Source organism: Corvus hawaiiensis, chromosome 1 (assembly GCF_020740725.1).
Source record: "Corvus hawaiiensis isolate bCorHaw1 chromosome 1, bCorHaw1.pri.cur, whole genome shotgun sequence".
Taxonomy (NCBI): domain Eukaryota; kingdom Metazoa; phylum Chordata; class Aves; order Passeriformes; family Corvidae; genus Corvus; species Corvus hawaiiensis.
Genome location: NC_063213.1, coordinates 25302850 through 25316274, shown reverse-complemented (window position 1 = coordinate 25316274; position 13425 = coordinate 25302850). Strand labels below are relative to the sequence as shown.

Below are 13425 nucleotides of genomic sequence, written 5' to 3'. Positions count from 1 at the left end.
TTGTTCTTAAAAGTGTGAGAGACTTATCTGTGTGAAGATCCTTCAGTGATTCTTGAAATGAGCTATTTGTTACAGAGGAAATCAGCATCATGATGCATAAGAAGTTTCTTGGTACTTGAATATAATTGGATTGAGTTTTTGTAGTGAGTTGAGTTCGTTCCTGGACGGAAACACCAATTAAGGGTAGTGGTTTTGGTTCAAAATATTAATTACTTACTTATTTTCCTTCTGTGAGATAAGAATTAGGAGAAAGTAAAGCAGGCAAAAACCTTAAACAGTTGCAGTACAATGAAAGAGTTTTATTACTAATAGAATTAAAAGTAAAGAGAAATAACAAGAAATTAAAGCAAACCTCCCCCCCGCCCCCCCCCCCCCCCCCCCCTTCCAGCACTTCTCTCCTTTTACGCAATTCGCACAAAGGATAACAGAACATGGGATATTAGTCAGTGTTGCAGTTCTTGGAAAGTCTCTCTCTTATGCTTAAGGAAAAAAGGGTTTTCTTCAGTTGCACGTGGTTCTCAAACTGCCACCAACAGCAGACCCACCTGGAAACAATCAACCTGCTGTGGTGTAAAACATCTCTCCCATGAAAAATCTCACAGTTCCTTCACACTGCAAGACATGGGCCATCACATGGGGTTATTAATCTTTTTAAGGATGAGTTATTTTGGCCTGCACACAAAGGCTTTCTTCGCCACAAGTCTCTAAAAGCCTCTCACTGCTTCTATATAGCCTGGCATAGGCACTCTTCACAATCTTCACAGGCCACACGTGAATTCTCCATCCCCCCATGTACTTCAAATGGATTAAAGAGACAAACAGTTTGTGGTATTACAGTTTCTTACCACAGCATGCAAGAAGGTTTTTAAGCTACGTGGGAGAAACACGGCACCGCCCTCTTTTCTCCCATCGCCATTTTCAGCTTCGTCTCACGTGACTCACTTTCTCTTTCTCTCTGACTCTAAAGCTGCCATGTTGAAGAGTGTTCTTGTTCAGGCTTTATGGTAGAGAAAGCCTCACTCCCTTTACTGGCTTTGTGGTGTCTTCTTCAGTTCAGCACGAAGTGTGCTGGCTGCAGACAGGAGGCTCTGCCGGCTCCCGTTGACTCCGCCGGCTCCGCATGGAGAGGAGAGGGACCCGCCTGTCCCCAGGAGCCGCGCTGGATGGGTTTAGCTGTGGCAGTCCATGGCTGGTTTTAGCTGCCTGCGGCTCTGGGACAGTCCCCCCCCAGCGACCCAGAGTCTGTGCCGCAGCGTTGGGAAAGGGGGAAAGGGGCAGTGGCCCCGGCAGGGCCTGGAGGCTCGGAGCCCCCCCACCTTCCAGCAGGCGAGCTAGCACAAAAGGCAATTCCTGCCTTTCCATGCGGTTTAAGTATGTAAATTGTGAGAAGCGTCATTAGTCTAAAAGACTGTCCATCAACTCAGGTTCAACCCACTACAGTTTTGTATCTAAGAGGATATGCATCAGGTTATTCAAATTATAAGTTAGTCTGCCGTACCTTAGTTATGAATAGCTGTTTAAGCTAAGTAAACAGTAGCAGATACTGTCTAACTTCATAGGTAAGAACCAAAAGTATGTTTGGATAGGGAAGGGAAAATTTCTTAAATTGGGGCAGTTTTCAGGCTTTTCTCCGTATTTGTCTAAGAATGAGTAAACCCATGTTGCACTTCAATACCTTCTAATACATCTGAGAATAGTATTAAAGCCAAAAATGAAAGTAAGAGAAGGAATTTGAATAAATAAATAATTACCAGCATAGCCATCAGGCCAAACTAGAAAAGTTTTCAGTTGCCCTGATGCCTGTGTGGTCACCCCCATTTTATCCAAAGTTTTGATAGTGGGAATTAATAGCTGTGGTATGCAGGCACAGATGCTTAAGGTCTGGGAGCCTGAGACTTCATGAGAGTTCCAGAGCCCTGAGGCAGGTAACTGCAAAAAGTCAAAATTTTGGGGTTAGGCAAAAGGCTGGAAAGAAGGCTGTCTTTTGGCTTTGTCACAGAAATACCCACTCTGTGAGGGCTTTTTGATTCGTGCAACTAAGCATTGTTCAGCTGTTAACATGTAAATCTTTCAAAGTGCAAGGAATGTTAAAGCATGTCATTGGTGATGTAACTTTAAAAGTATTTTTTCTTTATTTTCTTTATCTAGAGCCCAGTAAAGATAAATCAGATCAGCCTGGATGAAAGTGGAGAGCACATGGGTGTTTGCTCAGAAGATGGCAAGGTACAACAAATCTATTTATATATTTGCTGAGGTAACAGGTAGTCCTGGTTTTACACTAGAATAATTGTGATAACCTGTGGAGTGTATTCCTGCATTTAGCACCACTACTTTGGCCATACATGTTGAGAACTGAGCTCACCTTTGAATACTCAAAATTAAAGTCAAATATATTTTGCACAAATATGCTGTAGGAAAAGTAATTACAAGAATGTCAATAATGTAACTGCTATTAAGCTGATTAACAGCTGTGACAAGAGGACATGTCAACTTAATCATTACTGCTGTCCCAGTTCTACTTCAGTGACTATTCTGCTGTTCCTGCAAGACAGTAGTTTAATGCCTTTCTGCTATAAATCCACAAAATTGGATTTTGTGGGCTTGATTTCTGTGGGTTGGTGGTTTTCATTTTCACACACTTTATGAATGTTTCTCTTGAATTATAGAATCTTTTGATAAACAATCATAGTTTATCAGAAGAATAAAGTGTCTTACAACAGCCACATTAAATAAATGTAAAATCAATATATGTACAGTTTCCTAAAAAACTGGCACCTACTTCCTTGACTGAGGACATATATCATTTGTGTAGTGTATAACTAACAATTATCAGTGCTTCTCTGGAATGTTGAGCTGTGACATTTAGTGGTTTTGGTGATTGATTTTCCACTTATAAGAATGTCTTTTTGTTTTTTCAGTCAGCGACAATATTTTCTAATGTTGGTTTCAATGATAAAATTCTAATGCACAGAGTGTATTTAAGCTTCTTTTCGAATATAATGCCCATATACAAACGCAGTGCATTAAAAATCATTTAAACAATTTCTCAATATCCAACTTACTCAGGAGAACATTGCTTATACGGTAGACTTGGGGGAGGAGGAGTGTTGGTAATCCTAATGTTGCATTCAGTAGAAGTTCTTTAAATTAAAATACAATTGGATTTTGCAGTAGGAAAAATGGGGAAACAGCCCCTTTAGACTGTATGCATTTGGGTTTTTTCATTCCAAATAGGGTTTTTTTCCCCTCAACAGGCAGGCAGCCAGTTTGTGTATCCAGGCCTTTTAGTTCTGAGAGGTATCTTGATGTCTTGACACAGTAATTGGGATACTAGTGCCTATCAAAGTGGTTGTAGAATTTTACATCCTGTGTGAAACAAAAGAGTATCCTATTTGTCTAAGCAAGATAAGGCAAGGGTCAGTAATTGTGCAGGCTAGTAAAAATGTTGAGCTAGCATTGCTGGTTTAGGTTTTCATATAGTTTTGGGAAACAAGCACTTGCTGTTGCTGTAAGGGCTCCTCAGATGTGACTGTGGATTACTGACTCAAAATACCTGTGCTGCAGGGAGACTACAAGCCATATACATTTTTTTGTATACTAATATTAAATATACTTATTTAATTTCAGAAATACTGAAAAATCCATAATACCTACTCTGGTGTGGCTCTGTTTGAAAAGACTTCAATACTTTAAATGGTGACTCTGTCTTCATTTAGTGAAATAGCTATTGTGGGTCCAGTGTGTGACATTACATACTATACAAGGCAGTCAAAAATGTAGTTCCACAGCCACAGGGATGGAGTATCACAAGTACAATATTCAGCATATTTGCATTCATAGAGTCCAGGGACACTGGTGCTTCACCATATTCTACACTTGTGAAAAACTCATCTGGAGATTTGAAAGATGTGGGTATTTTAGAAGTTAGAGTTTCCACATGATCCAGAAAGGCTTATGTCTCTGAAATAATCCACTCTTAAAACTGATTAAAATACATACTTGTATGTTGTGCTACTGTATCAGAAAATGGCAGATTCCTGGCCAGATAATGTAGCACTTCAAGGTTCTGGTCATAACAAAAGTGTAAATTTACATTCCTTATAGCCCTTTCCTTACTACAGTAGGAGTGTTGATATTGTAAGAAGCTAAAACACTTGTACAAGTAGTTTCAAAGTCTTTATTAGCTTGATCAAATACATGAAAGTGGTGAAATCCTTAAAAAAAAAACAAACATGGGAAAAGACCTGTAAAACAGCTTCATTTTCTTAAATCAGTTTTAAATAAAAATGCAGATGTAATGAAGAGGCCTGGGAATTTTGAGTCAGCTGGATTGATGCAAGTATGTTCTACCAATTAATGAAGATATGTTCTCTTTTGCGATAAGCAGAGTGCATTTTCACGTATCAAAGTGGATCCAATATGATAGAGGTGGAAACTATTTGGGAAGGCCTTATGATGAGAACCTCCTCCTCACATCCGTTCTGCTGTCTGATATATTTTAGTTTACTACTTTTTTTTTTCTGACTCTCAAACTAGATTTGATCTAGCCATATGGACTGGGGGGGGAGCAGAGAAGCACAGTACAATTCTCTTCACAGTACAGACCCTCTTCTTGACAGTCAACATCCAGACCTAATGTCAAAACCTGTCACATGTATGTCATACATGTCCAACAAATGCCTTGGGAGCCACTGCAGCTCTTCTGTACTGCACATTTGGTTCTTTAAAAACCTTCCTTTCTAATGAGCTCAGCTACAGCTGATCACCACTGGCATGGAAAGGAGCAGAAATCATAACCAACACCAGCCCTCTAGTTTAGCTGCTGGGTATTGAAAAGTCAGGGTGTAAAAGAATTTTGGTGCTCAAATAAATAGAACAGGAAGCAGACTTGCATCTTCAGAATTGTGGAGATTTTTAGATTAGGTTTTTGTGTTAGTTTTGTCTGTAGTTAATTGTACATTCTCTTGAAAAACCTGGATTTGACTCCTGATTTTGCTAAAGCTCTCATGTCATTACAAAAGAGCAATGTAATTGGCACCCTTATTCTGGCTTGTAACTTTTTTTATATGAAGAAATATAAATTATATTGAAACCCCATGTGTTTGCGTATTTTAGTGTCATCTCTAATGCCTGTAGCAGCATTAATGTTAAGAATATCCATGAAGTATTACACTGATAATTTTTCAAGAAATGTGACTTGTTTTTCTGCCTTTTGATCACTCAAGGTTGGTTATTTCTTCCACACGTGGAAGTAAAGAAGCAACTAAGTCTGGATTCACTGGAGTGATGGGTTCTGGATATTTAAAACCAGACAGGACTAGCAACATATAGTGGAATCATAAAATCCTTTTTCCAGCTGCCTAAGAGCATCACGAACAGAGTGGGCATGGAAAGTAGAAATAGATAAATCCAATATAGTTTTGTAATAGCAAAAGAATCACTTTCTTTCTGAAGAATATGAGACATTAAGAAGTAATAACTGTTAGATGATGTCCCTAGAGTAAACATGGTAACATGTATTTTTTGCAGAGTTGTTTTTTCCTCTTAGTTCACTCCATTTTGTTTTCGTACTTGAAAAGAAATATCATATTGCCATATGCAGTGATATATTAGGAAAATGTTGAAGGTACTGTTGCTGATTTTGATTAATTACTTTTAATTTGAGAGGACTGTTTTGTAATTTTTGAGGATTCTGTTTTCGCAGAATTTGCAGTGTTATGTTTTAACCATGTATTTTCGGTTTTTTTCTTTTTCCTTTCTTTTCTCTGTCTTGTTTTCTCTTTCCTGATTCTTATTTTGTGTAGGCTGTTGTATTGAATATGATATGCCAACTGATGGAAACAAAAACCCAGAAAGCAAAATCCTCTAGACATCAGCCCAAAGGTTTTCTAGGCTCACAGCCAGGTCCAATTCAAATACAACCCTTTGGCTGGCTTACATAATCACAGCTTTGTGATACATCTCAGTCTCCAAATATTGATTTTTCTAATCCTTTGGAGCAGTAGCTCAGCCCTACAAAGTGCATGCAGAAGTATTTTTAAAGCCTGTTGTTAGAGGCAGTATATTCACTAATGAGTAATGGACTGAGCTGATAATGCTGCTTAGGAGATGTATCCAGGAGACAAGCTTGAGAGGGAAATGAGGTGGTTTTAGATGTTTTTAACTTCACTGAGGCTGCTGAACTTTGAGCTACTCTAAGGATGTCCTAGTTCCTTGCTGATGGCTTAGTTCCTCTTGTAGTTTCCGTGAAGTTTAATATTTTTACTCTCTCTTCTTGACTGTCTGCAGGAATTTTGGGGGTTCTTGTCCCCTGAATTGATCTTTTTAGAGCTATTAAGTCTCACTTGTTGCAGCCCTTTACTGGTATTTACTGACTTCATTCTTCAGGTCTTTCTCAAAAGGGATTTATATTTTTTTGTTACTAATATTTTTTTATTTTCCCTCCTGAAGGAATCATGATGAGAAGAAAGAAATAAGGTTAAAGGGTCTTTTAGAACTTAAGAGTCCAATGCTGAACATGCAGAGCAGAGTTACTGAAGGGATTACCTTCTCCAGAAAATTTTCCAGAAAATAATGAGAGCCTGTCTGAGAGCCTTCTTAAGTAGATTTGCTGTCAGATACATTTCCTCACTGATCGCTCCATGGGATGCTCTTCTTTTCTCCCTTCTTCCAGAGGTGTTCATTCCTTCTGGGATGAGTTTTCAACGACTTCTGACAGCGGGTGGAAACGTCTTAAAAACATAATGAAAAAGCAAACCAGTTATTATTCTTTCTGGAAATCATAGTTAGTAAATCAGTTACTAATTCCTGGCCATAAGTCTTCAGCCCCGTTTTATTCCTAAATTCTGCAGGAACTGGATTGTCAACTGTCTCATCTGAGAATTAGGAAAGGGAATATTGTTTTTTAAATGAAGAGAAATGAGTCCAAAAGAGGGTTGTACTTAAAATAATCATGAGAGACCTTATTCTGTAGTCATATAATATGAGTCTAATAATATTTCATAAACACCTGATATCTCTGTACTTGTTCAGAACTAAAGGCAAGGAAACATTTTAGAAATCTGTTAATTCTCTTGACAGTAGAAACTTTTTTTTTAAATTCAATGTTGACACTTCTTCAGATGGATTAATTCTGATAGATATTCTGATTGCCTACGGTTGCGACTCCATTGCTGACTGTTAAATGTACTGATACCATATAAATGACATAAATGAGAAGGGAGGATTCTTCAGAGAAAGACATTTCCAGTGATCATGGAATAAAACAAAATAGCACTGTATGTGCTTGGGAGGAGAAGAGGATGCCTAGAAATATATGGGACTTGGATTTCAGGGTGGTTTTGCTTTATTGTCACAAATTTCTTTTCTTCTGTAAACCATGTATTGCTTGGAGGGAAAAGAATCCTACCATTCTTTCTCAGAAAGGAAGAATTTTTAATTTATTTTCTCCTGAATGTTATTCTGTTGTTCTTACCATAGTTAGGTTGCTATCTGTTAAACAGATTTCATCAGCCTAAAGCAAAAGGAACTTACAGTTTTTACTGTGATTGTAACAAATGGTGAGGGAAAATATTCACAAAAGTACTTTTGTACTGCTGCAAATATTAGAGATATGTCACAGTAGAAGACCAAGCTGTATCAAATAGCTCTGAATTGTTAATTGTGTCTTCCTTTAGGAAAAAAGATGTCACTGTTAGCATTCAAATTAATCTTCTAGTTGTTAGGTTTTTACTTTCAGTGTTAATTGTTCAGTGTAAATTAGGTAAATACATTTGGTTTTCAATACACTTTTTCAGGTGCAAGTGTTTGGATTATATTCAGCAGAAGAGTTTCATGAAACGTTTGACTGTCCTATTAAAGTAAGTGCTTGTTTTAATCTTTAGTAATTGTGGTGGTGGTGTCTTTAATAACAGAAAGGTCACATTCAATCTAAATGAGAAAGAGGAATACCACTTCCTTACAATGTTATTTAAGTCACTAGAAAATAGTTTTCTATCTCAATATAAAAGCTTTTGATCTGGTTAGGTGGAAAGAAAGCCAATCTTGGTTTTGTAAAAAAGTATTATTGACTTTTTCAAATACAAAAGGGACAGTTAAAGAGAAATTGTCCTGTTTCAGGCATTACCCATCCCAATATATTTCTTTGTAGATTTGTGATACAAATTCTGAGGGTTCTGCTAAATGTGAGGTCAATATTTTGGAACCAGTTCATATCCATTAAACCTGCCTCAAAATAAGGCAATGGGCAGTGATATTGATGTATCCTATCTGAAGGGAAAACTTGAGTTTAACTCGGCTTTAGAGAAGTTTGTCTGCCTGGCTGTTGAAAAAAGGACCTCTAGTAGGTCTATGGGAAAATCTAGTACTTTTTAACAAGAAACATTTCTTGCAGGAGAAAAGGTGATGCGCGTAAATGTTTGCGTTTTGCTACTTGGTGTCTTCAATGTTGCAGCTGCTCTTTAGAGCGGGGCGGGGGGGGGGGGGGGGGTAAAGGAATGAGATCATTAACATTTCACGCATGCCAGATGCGACTCGCTTGCCTCCTAGTGCCTTCACTGCTCGTACAGCTGGATCTCCACACTTGACATGTAACACATAAGGCAAAGAGACTGTGTAAGATACTACACAGTGTTGTCCTCTGACAGGGTTGAGGTATGTGTGCAGGCAGGCCCAGACCAGATTTAATTGGGGTAACTCTTGCTCACAACAGTCCTGTTCTGTTTGGTCCTAATTCTGCTGCCTGCTATACAGAAAAGTAGCTATTCAGTGTAACATGGCCCTCAATGTCACGCTTGTCATACAGCATATAATATGAAGAATTTTCTTCTCTTCTAGGAAAAACAAACAAACAGTTGTCTGAAACAACTAGGCTTTACTTCAGAGAAAGAACTCAGCTGTAATACTTGATAATTGACAAAGGGTTATGTAGTGTAAAAAGTGATGTGGTGCTTAATGTAAACTCTTATTTAAGCCACAATCTTCTCTTTCCCCCTTCCCCCACCACCCCCAGATTGTTGCTGTTCATCCTCATTTTGTAAGATCCCACTTCAAGCAATTTGTAACAGGAGGAAAAAAGGTAAGCAGTCATAATGAACTTTGGCTACCTTTAAATAGCCTTTTGAAATAGCTCAGAAGGCTTTTAATACCTAGAACAAAGACTTCTGCTTTTTCCTTCTCTTTGAGCATTGTATTCTAAAGCATTGTTAATTAAAAGTGATTTCAGGGGGAGAGAAAGTGCACTTTTTATGTTAAAAACATGTTGCAACAAGTTGAGATTCAGAGTAGAAATACCATTCTGTCTACATAGCCTGAAAAAAAGTCATTTATATTTCCTAGGCCAGATTTTCTCTGTTTTAATTTGTTGAAGTGGGAGCAGAAGTTAGACCTTAATACTGATCTTTTACAAAGCATGTTGATCTTGGGTTACCTGTGGGTGATTTTTTGGGGTGGGGTTTTGTTTGTTTGTTGGGAGTTTTATTTTAAGGAAATAAACCCAAGTATCTTCATCGACTCTTGTCCATGGTGAACAGTTTTGTTGGTTTTTTTTCAAATGAACTAAGGGGAGTTCTTGGTATAGTAGAGCTCACCCCATTCTAAGCACTTATATCTCTATACAGATAGGTAGTCTTCTATTTGGATCAGTTGGTGTTTTAAATGTGCATTAAGTGTCTTATTAGTGTAGGATACAATTCTGGCTTCCAAATTGCAGCTGTTTCCAGGTCCTACAAGTACCTTATATCACATCACATTGCATATTTTCAGTCAAAATATGAAAAGTTTTATTTGGAACAGTTTCTTGAATTCATGGAATTTTCTGTTGCCTTCTGTTACGAATTTAGGATGAACAATCCTCATAGATGCATCAAACTAAATGCCATTGCTCTCTCTTACCAGCATGTAAGAACTACAGACTTCTAGTGCTGAATACATCTTAATTTTCATTAACAGTTCAATATGTTTCAAAGCATAACTGTGCTTTATTTATTTAAGTGGCGTGTGTGCTTGACATCTTTTTCTGTCTGGTAGAAGTTGGTGTTGTCCTTAAAATAATGCACAGTCAGTGTGTCTCTGTGTCAGCCACCAGTTTGTGAAGCTTTTTAGTGCTGATAAAAGGGGCATGAAAAGAGAGAAGCAAGGAATTAATAGAACGGGGCTCCGTCAGGTGGTAAAAGATCTTGCATTCACCTGATGCCAAACAGAAAAAAACATCAGGGAGTTAACACATTCTCTTTGGTTATCTTTGATTACTTGACAGGTTGTTTTATATTCTGTCCTCTGGGGAATGGTATACTCATTCTTAATACATTCGTGCTTTGCTGAGGAACTTTCCTCCTTAGAAAACCTTTAATTGACATCTTAACATAAGGTATTTAGCATTGAAACAAATGTCCCTTGACATCTGTAATTTGATTTTATTGGTACACAAAACCAACAAATAAAACCTCTAGCCTTGTGGTAGAAACCTTTCCCCTTCTCTCCTTTCCTCCAAGAGGAGCATACGTACTTTTTTTATAAAAACAACAACAAAATGCTTTTTGAAAATTCAGGAAGCTAAATTCCACCTGCTAATATAGCTACTTCTTCTTTTTTTTTTTTCCTGAACATTTACACCTCTCCTTAACTATAAAGTCGAAGAGTAGTATGGAGGCAGCAGGCAACGGGGAGCTGAACACAAGAGTGAGGAGAAGCAGGCTGAAGCATACAGCCTCAGGCTGTGGACCTCACCTCTCTCTCCCTGTGTCTGGAGATTGTGCAGTTGGGGGAGCTCCTTCAGGGAGGGGGACAGGTCCTCCTGTGGCTCCTGAGGTCTGTGCACTTTTAGCCTTTGCATGTATACAGTGACTTCATCCCTGATAGCTGGTAGTGGTGGGAGGCATGTTGCCTTTGTCCTCATCCACACCAAAGTAAGGGTAACAGTAAGAGTATCCTCATTTTGGATCAAACGTAAGAGAAAAGCTTTGCTTAAAGCTCTCTCATGCTATGCTCCTTGCCTGAGGTGCATTAAAAAAACATAGTGTATATCATGTGAACTCTTAATCCCAAGGCTTGCTGGGTCTATCTTTGTTTTTGGTTTCTGGGAATAGTGACATAATATATATAAGCATTTTTAAAGTTTAGTGGGGTTTTTTGTTTGCTTCTCCTTTATTTTTTTAGAAAAATATTCTTCATAACAATATAAAATGTGTAAAAAATATACTTTTCCATTCCAAAATCCTCTGCAGGGCATCCTGGAAATGTTCTAGAGACAGAAGGGGGAAAAAAACCCTAGCGACATGCTTCAGGGATGCACAGTGCAGGTCCTCAGTTCTCTACACAGGTGGATGTCTGGAACTTGGGTGAATTGGCTGTGTAATACTGGGGTTTGCTACGTCTTAGAGGCTCAGCCTGACCTAAAGCTGACTTCAGAGCAGTGCTCCCTGGGGTAACTGGGGTAATCATTGTGAATTGTTGTAAGCTTAACTCTACTGTGCATATGTTTATATGGTTGCTTAACTTTGCTTAAGTAGGCATGTAGAGAAGCTTTTCTCTAAAATGTATTACGAACTAATTAACCTATTTAAATTGTTTGCTTACTAGAACACTAGTTTTTAAAAGAAAATAACTTCTATTAAGCTTGAGATAATATCATTGCCTTCTGTTTTGGGTTGGAAAAGCCTATTTCACACATTTTTTTAGTGAATGAATATTATATGTGCCTAGAAATAAGACAGGTACTGTGGAAATTGACACTATTGCAGTGAGAAGCATTAGGTACCGTACTAAAAGAAGGTGCTTCCCTATCCCCCTCCTGATCTCTGCAATTAACCATAGCTCCATTGTGCAGATTTGGCAGATGATAGTAACCCTGAAATGATGATACTGTATATTGTAAATAACAGGGCATTTCTGTCCAAAGCAGACAATAGAGCTTCAAAGCAAGGGAAAAGACAAATACTGTGCGATTGAAGGCCATAACCTTCTACCTTTTAAAAAAGGGTCTAATCTCAAAAAATAACAGGGTAAAAGCCAACTAAATGAGGGTGGTAAAGCTGAAAACAAGGTGTTCTTGATTTAACTGTTAGAGTGCTGGTCTTTCCCAATACATCAACTAAATGAATGTTATTGTGAAGTTCAAGTACTCATTATGTTGTGAGGGTTAAAAAGACAGAACTAACAAAGAAAGAAGACTGAAGATTATTTCAGTTCCAAAGTCAAGGTATCAGTTACTGTGTCTTATGTAACGATAACTTAGGCGAGCAGGACAAGTTGAGATTACTCTCTCGGCAGAGACATCGTCCCTATTAATGTCACTAACTAGACACGAAGGTTTTTGTAGTGAAATTCTTAGGAGAGTGAGTTCTCTGAAATGATTGAATCACTCTGCTGAATGTGTGCTAATGAAGCAGTTTCTTGAGGCTTCTCTGCCTAGCATGGTAGTGGGGACCCAGCACAAATTAAGCAAATGTATTCTGAATTATAGGAGTAGAGTATTGCGTATCATAAAGGATACGGAATATTCAAAAGGAATGGGTCTCCTCATTTGCCTAGGACATATGATTTGTATAATAAGTATTGATTTGCATATCCAATCTGAACCATTTTAAGGGCTAGAGAACCAAAATAAAACTGCAGATTTACCCTGTGACTGTCAACAGTCTCATCTCTATATATCTATCTGTGTCTGTATCTATATAATATATTCATGGGGTTTTTAATACATATATATATGTGTGTGTTTGTGTATATATATATATATATATATAGGAAATATATATATATATTTAAAAACATTTTTTAATATTGTATGTGTTTCTATTGCTGGAGAAGATACATTATAAGAACTGGTTTTTGAATACAGGTGTGTCTGATCATGTTTGTCCCACTTATCCTCCCAGGATTAACATTTAAACATATCAGTGCTGGTGTTTAAATGTAAGACTCTTTTTTTCTTTGTCTTTTATAAAAGCAGGGAGAACTTAGTGTTACCTGGGGCAAATTTCTCATTTTAAAAAGAAAAAAAAAAAACTATTTCAGTGTCAGAATCCTGGCCTGGACCCATGGTACCTTCTACCTGAGATGCAAAACAAGACAGTCTAAATTTCTTTCCACTCCAGATGGAGCAACAACATACACAGAGAAAGGATGGTGATTGCAAACGGTGCACAAATGGGAAGAGAAACAGCATTCTTGGGGATCTGTGACTGCTGTTAGGGGTAGTGGAATTTGTATGTTAAAGTCAAGTCTGCCAAGGAGTATCTCAGATTTTTTTTTTAATTGTTGCTTTTTAGTGTCAGCAGATGCACTTTGCGTGGTGAGTAAGTAGATGACCTTACCTCTGAACCCTCTGACATGTACTTCATAATAACTGAACTACTTCGACTAATTATTAAATTGTCAGGATGCTGTTTGCAGCACAGTCCATTTTTAGAAAGCAGATAGTCAGCT

At 37.8% G+C, this 13425-nt stretch overlaps 1 protein-coding gene across 2 annotated transcripts in view; it reads left to right on the top strand.

Annotated features, from left to right (window-relative positions):
• The window catches only part of VPS41 (VPS41 subunit of HOPS complex), a 114247-nt gene that overhangs the window by 44314 nt on the left and 56508 nt on the right, over positions 1 to 13425 (top strand). For both annotated transcript variants that reach the window (XM_048297075.1, XM_048297068.1), the window contains exons 5-7: positions 2149 to 2223; positions 7797 to 7859; positions 9011 to 9076. In XM_048297075.1, the coding sequence (XP_048153032.1) occupies positions 2149 to 2223; positions 7797 to 7859; positions 9011 to 9076 (204 nt within the window). The remainder of the gene's footprint in view (positions 1 to 2148; positions 2224 to 7796; positions 7860 to 9010; positions 9077 to 13425) is intronic.